We start from the raw sequence: 13586 nt of genomic DNA on the forward strand, positions 1-13586 counted from the left end.
CAGACTCAACTTCATTCTGACTCTGGGAGGTGTCCAGGCTGTCTTACTAGACCTGAAATACTCACGGTTATATGCTTTGTACTTCCCCACCAAGGGATGGGTAATTTTTTTTTTTTTTTTCTAAATGGAAACACTTCCAAAGAATGAGGGAGAACTTTTTCCGAAGCCTCCAGAAAACCTCTGTGTTTGAAGTGTCCCATGCCCATTCCTGAATCAGCCACTTATTGGGAAAATGCATTGTCTTTAGACTGGAGCTAGGGGTGGGTCAGCTTCCCACAGGAATAGGAGTCATGTGGTCTGGGGCTGAACATCTGAAGGAGGGGAGATCGCGTGGGCAGCCGACCATGTCCATTTCAGGGGACAAGAGTGGAAACGAGGAGGCCAGAGAAAACTCTACAGTGGTGGCTGAGGACAGAGACATGATGGTGGAGCTGGAGGAGGTGATATGAGCAGTCAGATTCTGGCTCTTTCAAAGGCGTTGAGGTTGGATGTGCAGTGAGGAAAAGAGGAATTAACACTGACCATTTGTCCAAGTTTTCCTTCTCTCTTCCTTTGAAGCAAATGGGAAAAGCGTCTCTATCTGGACTGGGGAGCAGGCCAGGAGGAAAGAGAAATAGAGCAAGCAGGCACAGGAAGGTGTAAACTGCAGGTAACTCCAAGCCCATTCCCATCTGTACAATGTCAAAGGAACAGGGTCTCTCCATTCCTTTTAGGAATTGGAGCAGAGGTGGTTGTTAGGCCAAGGCCGGTTCCAGCTAGTAAGCATTAATTGGGTGCCTACTGTGTACAAAGGCCCTAGGAGAAAAGGGGCATAGTTTTGAAATAAGAGAAAAAGAATGGGCAGAGTTATCCTTGAAAAATCTCTTAAATAGTCCAAACATAGCACTATATTAATACAAGCACAGTAATTAATACACGGCAAAATACTATTGCATATTTTAATTCATTAAACAGGCACAGGGAAGAGTTGACTTTGCTAAAATTAAATGTCCTAACGAAACTGCTTTGGTGCATAAACTGAGCCCCTACCTCCAGACGCAGCGCTAAGCGACTGGAGCATGGAGGATGAAAGGGCACAAGAATAAGACAGTGCTCATCTCCAGTACTCTCTGAACTTTAATGCCGCTAGAATGAAAGCTTCCAGAGGGCTGCAACGCGGCGCAGCCCGGGCTAAGCTTACTCCAGCCACTACGCTCCCTCATCACGTGATTCGCCCCGGGCGGGGCCAAGGGAGGAGGCTACGCACGCGCTTCCCGACGTGCCGCGCGGGGCGGGGCGAGAGGCGGAGCTTACGGGGGAGGCGCGGAGGAGGCGCGGCCGGCAAAGGACGCCTGTCTCGGCCGGGCCACCGGACAGGCGCCTCCAGCTCTCACCGGTCGCCTGCTGCTTTCAGCCCGCGGCGGCAGCGGCGGCGGCGGCGGCGGCGGCGGGCGGCATGCGTGTGTGAGATGCGGCCGCGGGCAGCCCGGACGCGAGCAGCGGCAGCCGCGGTAGCGGAGAAGGCGGGCGCGGCCTCCTCAGCGCCCGGCGCGCAGTGCATGAGGGCGAGCACGCGGGCTCTGGGCAGCCGCCGGCCACGCCGCCTCCATAAACATTTGTTTAGGACTCGTTCGCCCCGCTGAGGCCCCGGCGGCCCCGCCATGGAGGCCCCGTCCGACCCCGGGCCCCAGGCCTCGGCCTCGGCCTCGGCCTCAGCCTCAGCCTCAGCCTCGGCCGCGGCGCCGCTGCGTGCCCCGGAGGTGGCGCGGCTCCGGGAGGAGCAGGAAAAGGTAACAGGCCGCGCTCCGGGCCCCGCGCTTCCGCCGGTGGTCTCGGGAGGCGCCCGCGCCCCCTTTCCCGGGGCTGGGACCCTCCTGGGGGTCCGATCCCCCTCCCTCTCGCCCGCCCCGGCGGGCCCCTCCTGCCTGCGGTCTGTGGGCCGCAGCCCTCTGGCGTGGGGCGCAGCTCGAGCCTGACCCCGTGCCACGGGGGAGCACAGCCTTTGGGCCTGGAGAGAGAAACTGTTGGGAGAAACTTTTGTCACGTGCTTTTGTTGTCTTTTGTCTGGAGCCCTTTGACCTGCGAGGGGAGGGAAGGGATGGGGAAGTGACAATCTGTTTAACTGGCCTATCTAAGTGAGGTTTTAGACGTTAGGAATGCAGCAGTGCGTGGGAATTTTGTGGGGTGGGGGAGGCGGTTAATGGAAGTGCTCACCTTATCAGCTTAAAAAAAAAAACTGTTGCTAAAATGTATACTCTGTTACTCTTTATCTGATCGCTTTTAGAAGTTTTATTAGGTTTGTAAGGATACCCTTCGTGTGCAATTCCAGCTTTGTTGTTTAGTTTTCGTCAAAATAGGACGCTGTTTTATTACATTTTAACTCCAGTCGTATCATATGTGAGTTTTAAGCTGCCAGTGTAGAGAGAAGAAAGTTTTGCATTTCCTAATGGGATTGTATATGAAAAAGTTTGCCCAATTTAAGACATACAGTGTTAATGTTTAATTTGAGATCTCCCCCCCCCGCCCTTTGGATTCTGTAGCATTTCAGGTTCAGGTGATTTGCTGAAAGTTGGAAATTCTTTTGACAAGCAGCATTAATTTACTTAAAAAGGTCCTAGGCCGTTTTGGGAGTATCTTGGTTAAAAGCCTTAGGAAGTTGTTTCAAAAGTTTAACAGTGGGAATCCCTAACTTTTTCTGTTGAACATTCTTGTATAAAAATAACTATTTACATACCTATATAAATATACTCAGTTCCACTAGATGAGGGACTTTTGATACAACCTGAAAAATCCTGGCTTGCTTGGAAGCTACCTGTCAGGATGACTGTGGGAATCTTTCCTAATTTGTTCTAGTTCTAAATTATTTTATACATTGTATTTCCTTTTCTGACAGCCATTCCCCCCCACCCCCACCCCAGTGCCTTGTACAACTGCTGGGTTTTAAACTTGGCTTTTCTTTTTTTTTTTAATCCAACAAGTGTTGTGTATTTAAATTAGTAGACGTTACTGGATCTTATTATTATCATTTTTCTTTTTTGGAAGAGAAAAAAGACCGCTCTTCCTGAGAAGAATTTATTCATTTTTTTTGTCAAAACTATTTACATTTTTTGTTCTTTCAGGAAGTGTGAAATAGAGTCTTAGAAGGTGGTGTTCCCATTGCCTGTAGTGTATTCTATAGAGAGATTACTCTTGTCTGTCTCATAGTATAATGTGCATAATGCTAACTTGATATGTTTTCTTCTGTTGGTCAAAGAGACATCCTTAGTTTTATTCCGATGTTAGTGTGGCTGAAATACAAAGGATACATTTTGGGGTGCTCTGAACAGCTTTCTGATATAGTATTCAGTTACATTTGAAGACGGCCTTTTCAGTTATATAACTATTTTCAGTAGACATTGACTGTGTTACCAAGTTACTTTTCTGTGTTGTGTTAATGTTTTGGCACATAAAGTAAGCAAGTGCATTGTGTCATGGGTATGTAAATCATTCCCAGTTGATGATAAAGCCCTTCCCTAAATAGACTACACTGTATTTTAAAGGATCTGTTTCTGTGAACAGGAGACCCATAATGCCACAAAATATATTGGTTAGATAGCTATACTTTAATTATCGTTTAGCATAGGAAAACTTTACCTAGTAAATACTCAATTAAAAATTTTTGTGAGGGATTTTATTTAGGCTTTAAAACCAACCTAGCCATAGTACAGTAATAAAAGAAGTGTTGGGACATTCTTAGAATGAAGAAAGGAAAAATGTCATTGTAGCTTTGTATTTGTGTGACACTTAGTGTTTTTTTTAATATAAATCCAGTTAAATGTGCTTTAGGACTTCCGTTTTTCCAGTGGTTTTTCCAGTGTGAGAGAGAATTAACACCTGAAGATAGTGTATGAATGATATGAATGACCGTGTGTGTGTGTGTGTGGGTGTATGTGTACACGTAGCTAGTAGGCTTTAGATGCAGAGGAGAGAAATTAATTCATTACATATAATGGATACTTTAGATTTAGGGCATTATTTTTCACTGGGAGCCTTGTGTGAGAAAGGCTGCCAGGTACTGTGGTTTAAAAGTTGGCTCATCACTAGGTTTTTTTTGTTTGTTTGTTTTTGTTTCATTTTTTTTCAAATTCAGCTAAGAAGTATGACAAGTTGGTTCCTCTGTTTTTCCCTTGTTTATGTTTGGAGCACTGATTAATAAGACAAAAAATTACTGAGGGAAAAAAAGACAAAAGGAGGGGCGTAAATGAGCCACCGCCCTGACAAATGACATCTGTACTAAATGGACAGGATCAAATATTTTAACATTTTTTTCATATATAGCATCAAAGCTGAAACATTTTCAAAAACTTTTTTTTTTTTTTTTTTAGTTAAAGCGTCTTTTTGTTCCTTTTTGATGTAACAAAACGACATGTACAGAAAGGTTCCCTGCAGCTTTGTTTATAATAATGAAAAATTAAAAATCCAACAATGAAAAATTAAAAATCCAACATTAGGATATTGATTAGAACATGACAGTATGAGGAGCTTTTATGCAGGCATTTGAAACTGTAGAGCAGTATGTGTAGGGTGGTTACAGTTACATTTATATGTAAGTATTCACAGTTTATATAGGTAAACACCATTACATGTTCTTAAAGCACACAATTTCATTTCTTATTTTAGCTAAAAGTGAATGAAATTGGGTGGGATTTTAGCTCTTTCAATAAAGGCTGTTGATAAAACTTATTTAAATTAATTGTAATGAAAACTGGAATGTTGTATCTTTAAATGCTAAGTACATTCTGGGCCTGAAAAATGGCTCTTGGCTAGTTGGAACACCAGTTAGTGTGGTTTATTTTCTTGGTTATTCCAGATTGATAGGTATAATTTATTCAAACATCCATTCCTAGTTGATTTTCTTTTTTCTTTATTCCTTGGAGGTTTTATTTGCTCTTAATTCTTGTCAGGAGATTACAGGGACAAGAACTTGGCTCATTTTTTTTACCCCCTTTTAACTAAATGCGGTTTTACCAATGACACTAAAATATTTGGTGAAAAAATGTGAGCTACTTTGGAGCCTCTTTAGACTGACCTGTGTGCCATATAAGTTATGATCTAGGACTGTAGTGGGCTGTTCTAGGGAAGTTTCCTCATGCTTGGATCTTGTTAAATTTAATTCTATCTTCGAGTTACATTATGTTGAAATTTTGGTTTCTTGGCCAGGGTAATATTTCTAGGATATTTGCAATTTATATTTCCAGGTACTATTACCTTTGTTAGCAGAATTATTGACATTTTATTGTAATATGAAAAAAGTGGTGTATAGTATTGTTTTCATAGGTTTATTTGTAGGATGATAGTAACTTTGGAGAATTCATGAGTAAAATATTATTATGATTACTGCTGAGTGGTCTTATACTTGTCCACTGGAATTTGGAATAATCTTTGCTTTCCTGATATAGAACCTGGATTCACACTAAATATTTCAAATTTTTTTTATAAAGTAGAACAACTAATTTAACTTAATGGAGCGTTTTCATATTTCTTCTGATAAACTGAACTGCACATAGTTTAAGAAACTGTCAGCCTTGTCCCCAATACAACAGCTGTTCTCTCTAAACCCAGAATCCAAGCATGTAACTTTTCAACCAATACTGAGCACTACTGCATGTCAGGCTTATATCTGCCACATGCAGGCACATGTCTACTACATTCCTCTGCTGAGGACACAGTAATGAACAAAACAAAGTCCTTGCTTTTATGGAAATTTATTCTGGTGGTAAAGGCATGGAATAGGCGCGTTTAAAATGTCATGTGGTTTGTGATAGGTAAAGCTAGATAGAAAAGAAAGTTTTGGTAAAGGAGTGTATTTTTGAAAAGAGCTTTCTAGTCAGGGCAGCCAGCTCAGAATGAATCATGGTGAGAGCTGTGCCAGGCCATTGTAAGGATTTTGGTTTTTATTTTTATGAGATGAGAAGCCATTGGAATGTGTTTTGAGAATCATACTAATCTTAAATTATAAGCATCCATTTCTCAGGTGTGTAGAAAGGGATAATGAGATCAACAAGTTGTATCATATATCATGAAAATTCTGTGTGCACTAGGCTGATACTAGAATCTTCCTTGACTCAGTTTTTCAGGTGAACAATTTGGGTGGTTAGTACTTTTTGCCCTGAACTTATAGTGGGGTTTTTGTCTTCAGTTCTACCTATGATGCTTGTTTTCCAAAGTGGTTATACCAACTTACAGTCCTTGTCAGCAGGGGTGAAGGCTCCAGCTGTTGCGCATTCTCAGAGACCTTCGATAGTCTAAATGCTAGACATTTTAATATTGACTAATAGGGTTGGTCACCTTTTCAAATAGTTATTGGCCTTTTGTTTTGTTTTGTTTTGTTTTGTTGTTTCTGGTGAAATAACTTGCTCATCTCTTTTCCATTTTCAGTTGGGATGTTCACCATATTCTAATTGGCGCATACCAGTTTTTTATGTACTTTTGATATGAGTACTTTTTAAGGAATGCTTTGTAAATTTCTACTGTAGTCTGTGGCTTGACTAACAGTCTGTAATGCTGTCTTTTGATGAAGAGAAGAAATTCTGCATTTTAACCATCCTTTATGATTGGTGTGTGTGTGTGTGTGTGTGTGTGTGTTTGGTCTTGTTTTAGGAAATCTTTCCTACCTAATATTCTAAAGATATGCTCTTCTCTTCTAGCTTTAATGTTTTGCATTTCATGTTTAGATTTACAGTCTACCTGAAATTGATTTTGTGTATAATGGGGGATTGAGGTCAGGTTTCATTTTTACCATTCCTAGTTGCCCCATCACTATTTATTGGAAAGATTGTCCTTTTTCCGTTGCATCATTGTTTTTGTCATAAAGAAGGTAACTATATGTGCGGGTCCATTTCTTCACTCTGTTCCAAGGGCCTGTTTGTCTTTTCTTGCAAACCTACACTAATTATTATACCTTTATAAGTCATCTTGATACCTGGTAGTTTAAGTGCTGTTGTGATTCCTCAGGATTGCCTTATTTTATCCTTCCAGTTGTTATGCTTCTTATTTTTCTTGCTTTTTGCACTGGCTAGAATTTCTAGTGTAAGGTTGAATAAAAATGGTGATGATGGTGGTAGGTGTTAGGGGTAAGTAAACCTTCAAAATTTCAGTCAATGTGATGTTTACTGTGGATATTTTTAGTATTTACTTTTTATCAGGTTAAGGAAATTTCCCTATATTCCGAGTTAGCTAAGAGTTTTTCTGAATGGGTTTTGAATTTTAGGAAATGCTTTTTCTTCTTTCTTTCTTTCTTTCTTTTAATAAAGAGAGGGAGGGGGAGGAGGGAGAATTTCAAGCAGACTCCATGCTGAGCACAGAGCTGGCAGGGCTCAGTCCCATGACCTGAAATCATGACCTAAGTGGAAATCAAGAGTCAGATGCTTAACATACTGAGCCATGCAGCCACCCCTAGAGAATGCTATTTCTTTTCTTTTTTCTTTCTTTTCTTTCTTTCTTTTTTTTTTTTTTTTAGATTTTATTTATTTATTTGAGAGAGAGACAGTGAGAGAGAGCATGAGCGAGGAGAAGGTGAGAAGGAGAAGCAGACTCCCCGTGGAGTTGGGAGCCCGTTGTGGGACTTGATCCCAGGACTCCGGGATCATGACCTGACTTGAAGGCAGTCGCTTAACCGACTGAGCCATCCAGACGCCCAAGAATGCTATTTCTAAATTGAGTTTTATAGGTAACTTATTGAAGACTGTGTTTGATCTTTCTAATGTTGAGGTTCTCTCTCTCCCTGCTTTTTTTCCCCCACTTCTAAGAAAGGCAGGGTTATAAGTTTGTTTATAGCCAAAGGTATATTTTTTAAGTAAATGAGTTTTTAGAACTGATTACTTGTGAATTATATTTTATTTTTTAAAAAAACTTGTTTTTGTTACTGTTATTAGCACTTAACTGTCATGCCAGTCATGTGCTGTTAGAAAAAACAAGTTTGATTTTAGTCTTTTGGAATTTCTTAATAAACATTATGCTACAGTATTTCAAGAAACAAACAAACAAACAAACAAACCCATTTTCATTATATTAGGCCTCTCCAGATTAGAGTACAAGGCAAGAATAGTTCCAAAACACTGGTGGGGAAAGGGAAGAGGAGGTGCAAAGTCTATGCTTCAGCCATAGGTGCTTGATTTTGTCATCTAATGTTTTTAGTATGGGCTTAAAAATCTTATAGTTTGTATCATTCTTTCCTTCATCTCCAGATTGATGTGAGTCTCAATCTTTTTTAGTCTCCCCTAGGGCAGTGTTTGTTTCCGTGGGGGACAGTTTTTCTTATTTAAGCTGTTAGGTTTATTTTGAAAAATTGTAAAAGAACAGAAAAATTTAAGGAATAGTTCAGAGTATCAATAATATTTTGTACCATTTGAGTTTTCTTTATATGTCTATTCTTTTTTCTTTTTTTCTTGTTGAACTATTTGAAAGTATATCGCAGACATTATCATGTCTCTAATACTTAAGCTCATATTCTTTTAGGACAAGGTCATATTTCTACATAAACATAATATCTTTTTTTCACACCCAAGAAATGAACATTGGCACATAATGTTATTATTTAATATACTCAGATGTCCTCAGTTTTTCTAAAAATGTTTTTTATAGCTCTCTTTCCATCCAAGATCGCATTTGGCTGTCTTTCCCTTAGGCTCCTTCCATCTATAATAACCCCCTTGCCACCTTTCATCTTTATGAATTTGGTATTTTTGAAGAGTTGACAAAAGTTTTGTTATAGAATGGCCCACAATTTGGAAATGTATATTGAATAAAATCATGAAAAAATAGTTAAAGATTTATGACAAGAATACTACATAGATGATGATAACTTCTCACTTCCTCACAGCAGGAGATACATGTTACTTTATTTCATGATTGGTGTTGCTAATTACTTGTTTAGGGGGGCATCTGCCAGATCTTTCCACCATAAAAGTACCCTTTTCCCCTGTGTAGGATTAAGTGCTTTAAATGCTAATAATGCCTGAAGACTCTACATACCCTGTTTCCCAACAACCCTTTGCCATGGGTATTCCTTGCCTGAATTAGTTATTATATTAATGTTTGCCTATTAGTGATTTTCTAACCATCTATGTTGATAGCTGGCAATTTTCTATAAAGAGCCTCTAACCTCTCTTTTAATATTACTATAAACTTTTTTTTTTTAAACATTTTAGTGTGTGATGATTTGTCATTATTCCTTTTGATGCTTAAATTGTTACAGTTTGGCCTTTGGGAGCCCCTTGAAGCTAGCTCTTGCATCCTTTTGGCATGTTGCATAATTCCTTGATGATTACTCTGGTTTTGGGCACAAGATATTTGGACACAAGGTATCCCAGGCTTACCTTGTAGTATTCTTGCTTGAGTCCTGAAATTGACTATTTCTTCAAAGAGCCCTGTTTCTTTTTAATGAGAAATTGTTAGAGATCAAGATCTGGGCTCCAGTATTGCTCACTGCTACTTAATTTCATCAAGGCCTTTCAGTGGATAGTGGAAATATATTATCTTTCAGTATATCATGTTTTTCAGGTCCTAAGTCCAAGGGATCCTTTTTACTTTTTATTTTTTGAAGTAATTACACATAATTTACAGAAGTAAGAATAAGGGGTAGTGGTCATCTTATTAGCTATTTTAATAAGAATTTAAACATTGCTATCCTCTTTGTATTAAGTAAATTTTGGTATACAAAGATCATGTGAGATTTAAGAACACTGCCACATGTCCTTTTAGAAAAATGGGATAATCCAGGTTCTTGCTGCATGCTATTACTTGATGAAGTTCTTGTTGAATGACTAATTGTATGGGAATACTCTCTTTCCTTTGTGTTCTTAGAAGTGTATCATTGTTCATTCATTGATTTTTTTTTTTCCTCCTCAAGTCAGTCATCTTTTATTCAACATCCACTATATTCAAGTATGTGTAGTTCTCTTCCCAGTTTATATGGTTTGTTCTAGGATTTAGGGAGATACAAGGATAAACCATTACATAATCTTTGCTTTCAAAATTCATTTCCAGTGCTATTACCTCTCTTCCCTCTCCCATTCTCTTGAGTCTCTGACCTCAAGAAGCGTACTTAAAAACCTGTAGTAGTGAAAAAAGAAATAGAATTTAGAGATCTTTTATTTCAGCAATCTTATTTATTGTGATAAAATACATACAAAGTAAAATTTGCCATGTTAACCATTTTAAGTGTACATTTCCGTGGCATTAAATACATTTACTGTTTTGCAGCCATCACCACTGTTTTAAAGCTTTTTCAATACCCCAAACAGAAAGTCTGTAACCATTAAGCAGTATCTCTCATTCTCCTCTCTTGAGCCCCTGCTTACCTCTAACCTACTTTTTGTCTATATGAATTTATCAATTCTAGATATTTCATGTAAGTGGAATCATATGATCTTTGTCCTTTTGTGACTGGCTTATTTCATGTAGCATAATGTTTTCAGGGTTTCTCCATGTTGTATATATTACAGCCTCATTTCTGTTTATGATAATAATATTCCATTCTAGGTAATACCATGTTTGTTTATTTGCTCATCTCTTGATGAAGACATAGATTGTTTCCGCTTTTTTGCTCATGAGTGATGTTGCTATGAACATTGGTATACAAGTATCTGAGTCCTTGTGTGTACCTGGGGGTGGAATTGCTGGGTCATACGGTAATTCTGTGTTTAACCTTTTGAGGAATGGCCAACTATTTTCCACAGCATTTGCACAATTTTACATCAGTAGTGCATGAGTTTTCCTGTTTTTTTTCCACATCTTTGCCACACTTACATTTCATTGTTTTTATTTTTTTAATTAATTAATTAATTAATTAATTTTTTTTCATGGTGCCATTTTTTTTCCAATTTATTTATTTTCAGAAAAACAGTATTCATTATTTTTTCACCACACCCAGTGCTCCATGCAAGCCGTGCCCTCTATTATACCTACCACCTGGTACCCCAACCTCCCACCCCCCCCGCCACTTCAAACCCCTCAGATTGTTTTTCAGAGTCCATAGTCTCTCATGGTTCACCTCCCCTTCCAGTTTACCCAAAAGCACATACCCTCCCCAATGTCCATAACCCTACCCCCCTTCTCCCAACCCCCCACCCCCCAGCAACCCACAGTTTGTTTCGTGAGATTAAGAGTCACTTATGGTTTGTCTCCCTCCCTATCCCATCTTGTTTCATGGATTCTTCTCCTACCCACTTAAGCCCCCATGTTGCATTACCACTTCCTCATATCAGGGAGATCATATGATAATTGTCTTTCTCCGCTTGACTTATTTCGCTAAGCAGTGATCTCTGTCAAATAAAAAACTTTTTTAAATTAAAAAAATAATAAGAACATATTATTTTTTTAATTTAAAAATTTTTTTTATTTGACAGAGATCACAAGTGGGCAGAGAGGCAGGCAGAGAGAGAGGAGGGGAAGCAGGCTCCCTGCTGAGCAGAGAGCGTGATAAGGGGCTTGATCCCAGGACCCTGAGATCATGACCTGAGCCAAAGGCAGAGTCTTAACCCACTGAGCCACCCAGGTGCCCCCTTTTCATTGTTTTTGATTATAGCTATTGTAATAGGTGTGGCACTATCTCATTGTGGTTTTGATTTGCATTTCTTTAATAACTAAGGATATTAAGTATCTTTCCATATGTTTATTAGCCATTCATATGTCGTTTTGGAGAAATGTCTGTTCAAATCCTTCCTCCATTTTCATGTTGGGTTTTTTTGGGTTGTGCTACAGTTCTTTATTCTAGGTATTAAACCCTTATCAGCTGTGTGATTTGCAAATATTTTCTCCTATTCTATAGGTTATCATCTCACTTTCTTGATAATGTCCTTTGTACACAAGTTTTTAATTTTGATGAAGTCCAGTTTATCTATTTTTTTCTTTGGTTGCTCATACTTTAGTGTCATATCTAAGAACAAAATTGCCAAATCTAGGGTCATGAAGATTTATACCTGCTTTCGTCTAAGAGTTCTGTGGTTTTATCTCTTATATTTACATCATTGAGTAATTTGAGTTACTTTTGTATAGTGAGTTAATTTTGAGTTAATTTTGTATATTGCCCATTAGTTGTTGAGTTTGAGGAAATTTAGGATTTTGTCATCTGAAGATTCATAATCTGAGATTTAATTTATATTTATATTATCATTTTTTACCTTTGTCTAGTGCAAATATAGTAGCTACTAATCACATGTGATCACTAAGTTTAAAATTCAGAATAATTAAAATTAAATAAAATTAAAAAATTAAATTTCTTAGTTGAATTGACCACATTTCAGATATTTAATAGCCGTACATTGTTGCATTGGAGAGTGCTGATTTTGAAGCTTTTCATCATGAAAGAAAATTCTGTTGGACAGCACTGGTCAAGAGAGCTGCTGTTTTTAAAATTCGTATTCTAATTTGTTTAATAATTGTGAAATGTCTTCTCTAACTTTTTTTCTCCTTGCCATTATGGACAGAAAATGAAAATTTCTGAATTGTCAACTGTTTAAAGCTAAAAACAGACTACAAAGATAGTGTCTCTTGGTCTTCATACTTCTTTTGAAATATGGTATAGTACTTTGGACAGTACAATGAGAAAACAAGAATGAATTCTCACTGTTGATTGCAGTATCCTTCTAGGTGATTCTGTGATTTTTTCCCCCCCCATTTTACTGTATAATTCTTTTCGTAAAGCATAGTTAGGAAAAATTAGTAATCATGAAGTACAATAGGTTGATGAAATAGCAAGACATAGGAAAAATACAGTCACTAGGATCCCATAATGTACCTTAGACTTACAAAAAAGTTCACTGTACCCATATAATATTTGTAAGATGAAATGAGTTTTAGTCTTTTAATAAGTAAATTTTCTCCATTTTTTGGAAGACCTTTAAGAAGTCATGAAATGGCAGTCTTTGCAAATAATTAGAACTACTCAGAAAAGAAAGTTGAAAACAAAATTATTTGGTGGATCCTGAAACTTTCCATTCAGATCATTACCACAGGGTTCTTCTTTAATTTTCTGCCATCTGTATTTGAATCTCCCTTCTTCCATAGTAAAGGCAGCGGCTTAACCAACTGAGCCACCCAGGCGTCACCTCTCTATGTTTCTTATTTAAAAATATACTCTTATCTTTCCTCCCAACTTCTTACACACGAGGTAGCATGTTACATTTTGCCCCTTGTTTTTCTCATTAAATTTATACCTAGGAATTACTCTGGTTCATAGAGCTCTTCCTCATCATATTTTATGGTTGCATAGTACTCTATTGTGTGGTATTTTTTTTTTTTTTCAACTGGTATCTTTTTGATGGGCATTTGGTGGTTTTCAGTCTCTTGATAATGCAAATAAGGTTACTCTGTTAAATTTTTTCTCATTTATGAGGTGATTTCATGTGAAGTCCTAGAGGTGTGATCATTGATTTGAAAGGTAAACTGTTGTTGCTTATGAACTATACTTATTTTCTTAAAGAATATTAGTCAATTTAATTTTAAGATATTAAGTAAAAAGAGGTAAGAGGACTAGAAGAATAAGATGGTCAAAACCTAGAGAACAGGGACGCCTGGGTGGTTCAGTGGGTTAAAGCCTCTATCTTCACCTCAGGTCATGAGCTCAG

At 38.2% G+C, this 13586-nt stretch overlaps 1 protein-coding gene across 1 annotated transcript in view; it reads left to right on the forward strand.

The window, feature by feature from the left end:
• Positions 1-1362: 1362 nt before the first annotated feature.
• Positions 1363-13586, forward strand: part of URI1 (URI1 prefoldin like chaperone) — a 72040-nt gene continuing 59816 nt past the window's right edge. Inside the window, exon 1 of the mRNA XM_044256238.1 lies at positions 1363-1769. Coding sequence (XP_044112173.1) covers positions 1641-1769 — 129 coding nt within the window. The 5' untranslated portion in view covers positions 1363-1640. The remainder of the gene's footprint in view (positions 1770-13586) is intronic.

The sequence above is a fragment of the Neovison vison genome, chromosome 7, assembly GCF_020171115.1.
Source record: "Neovison vison isolate M4711 chromosome 7, ASM_NN_V1, whole genome shotgun sequence".
Lineage (NCBI taxonomy): Eukaryota > Metazoa > Chordata > Mammalia > Carnivora > Mustelidae > Neogale > Neogale vison.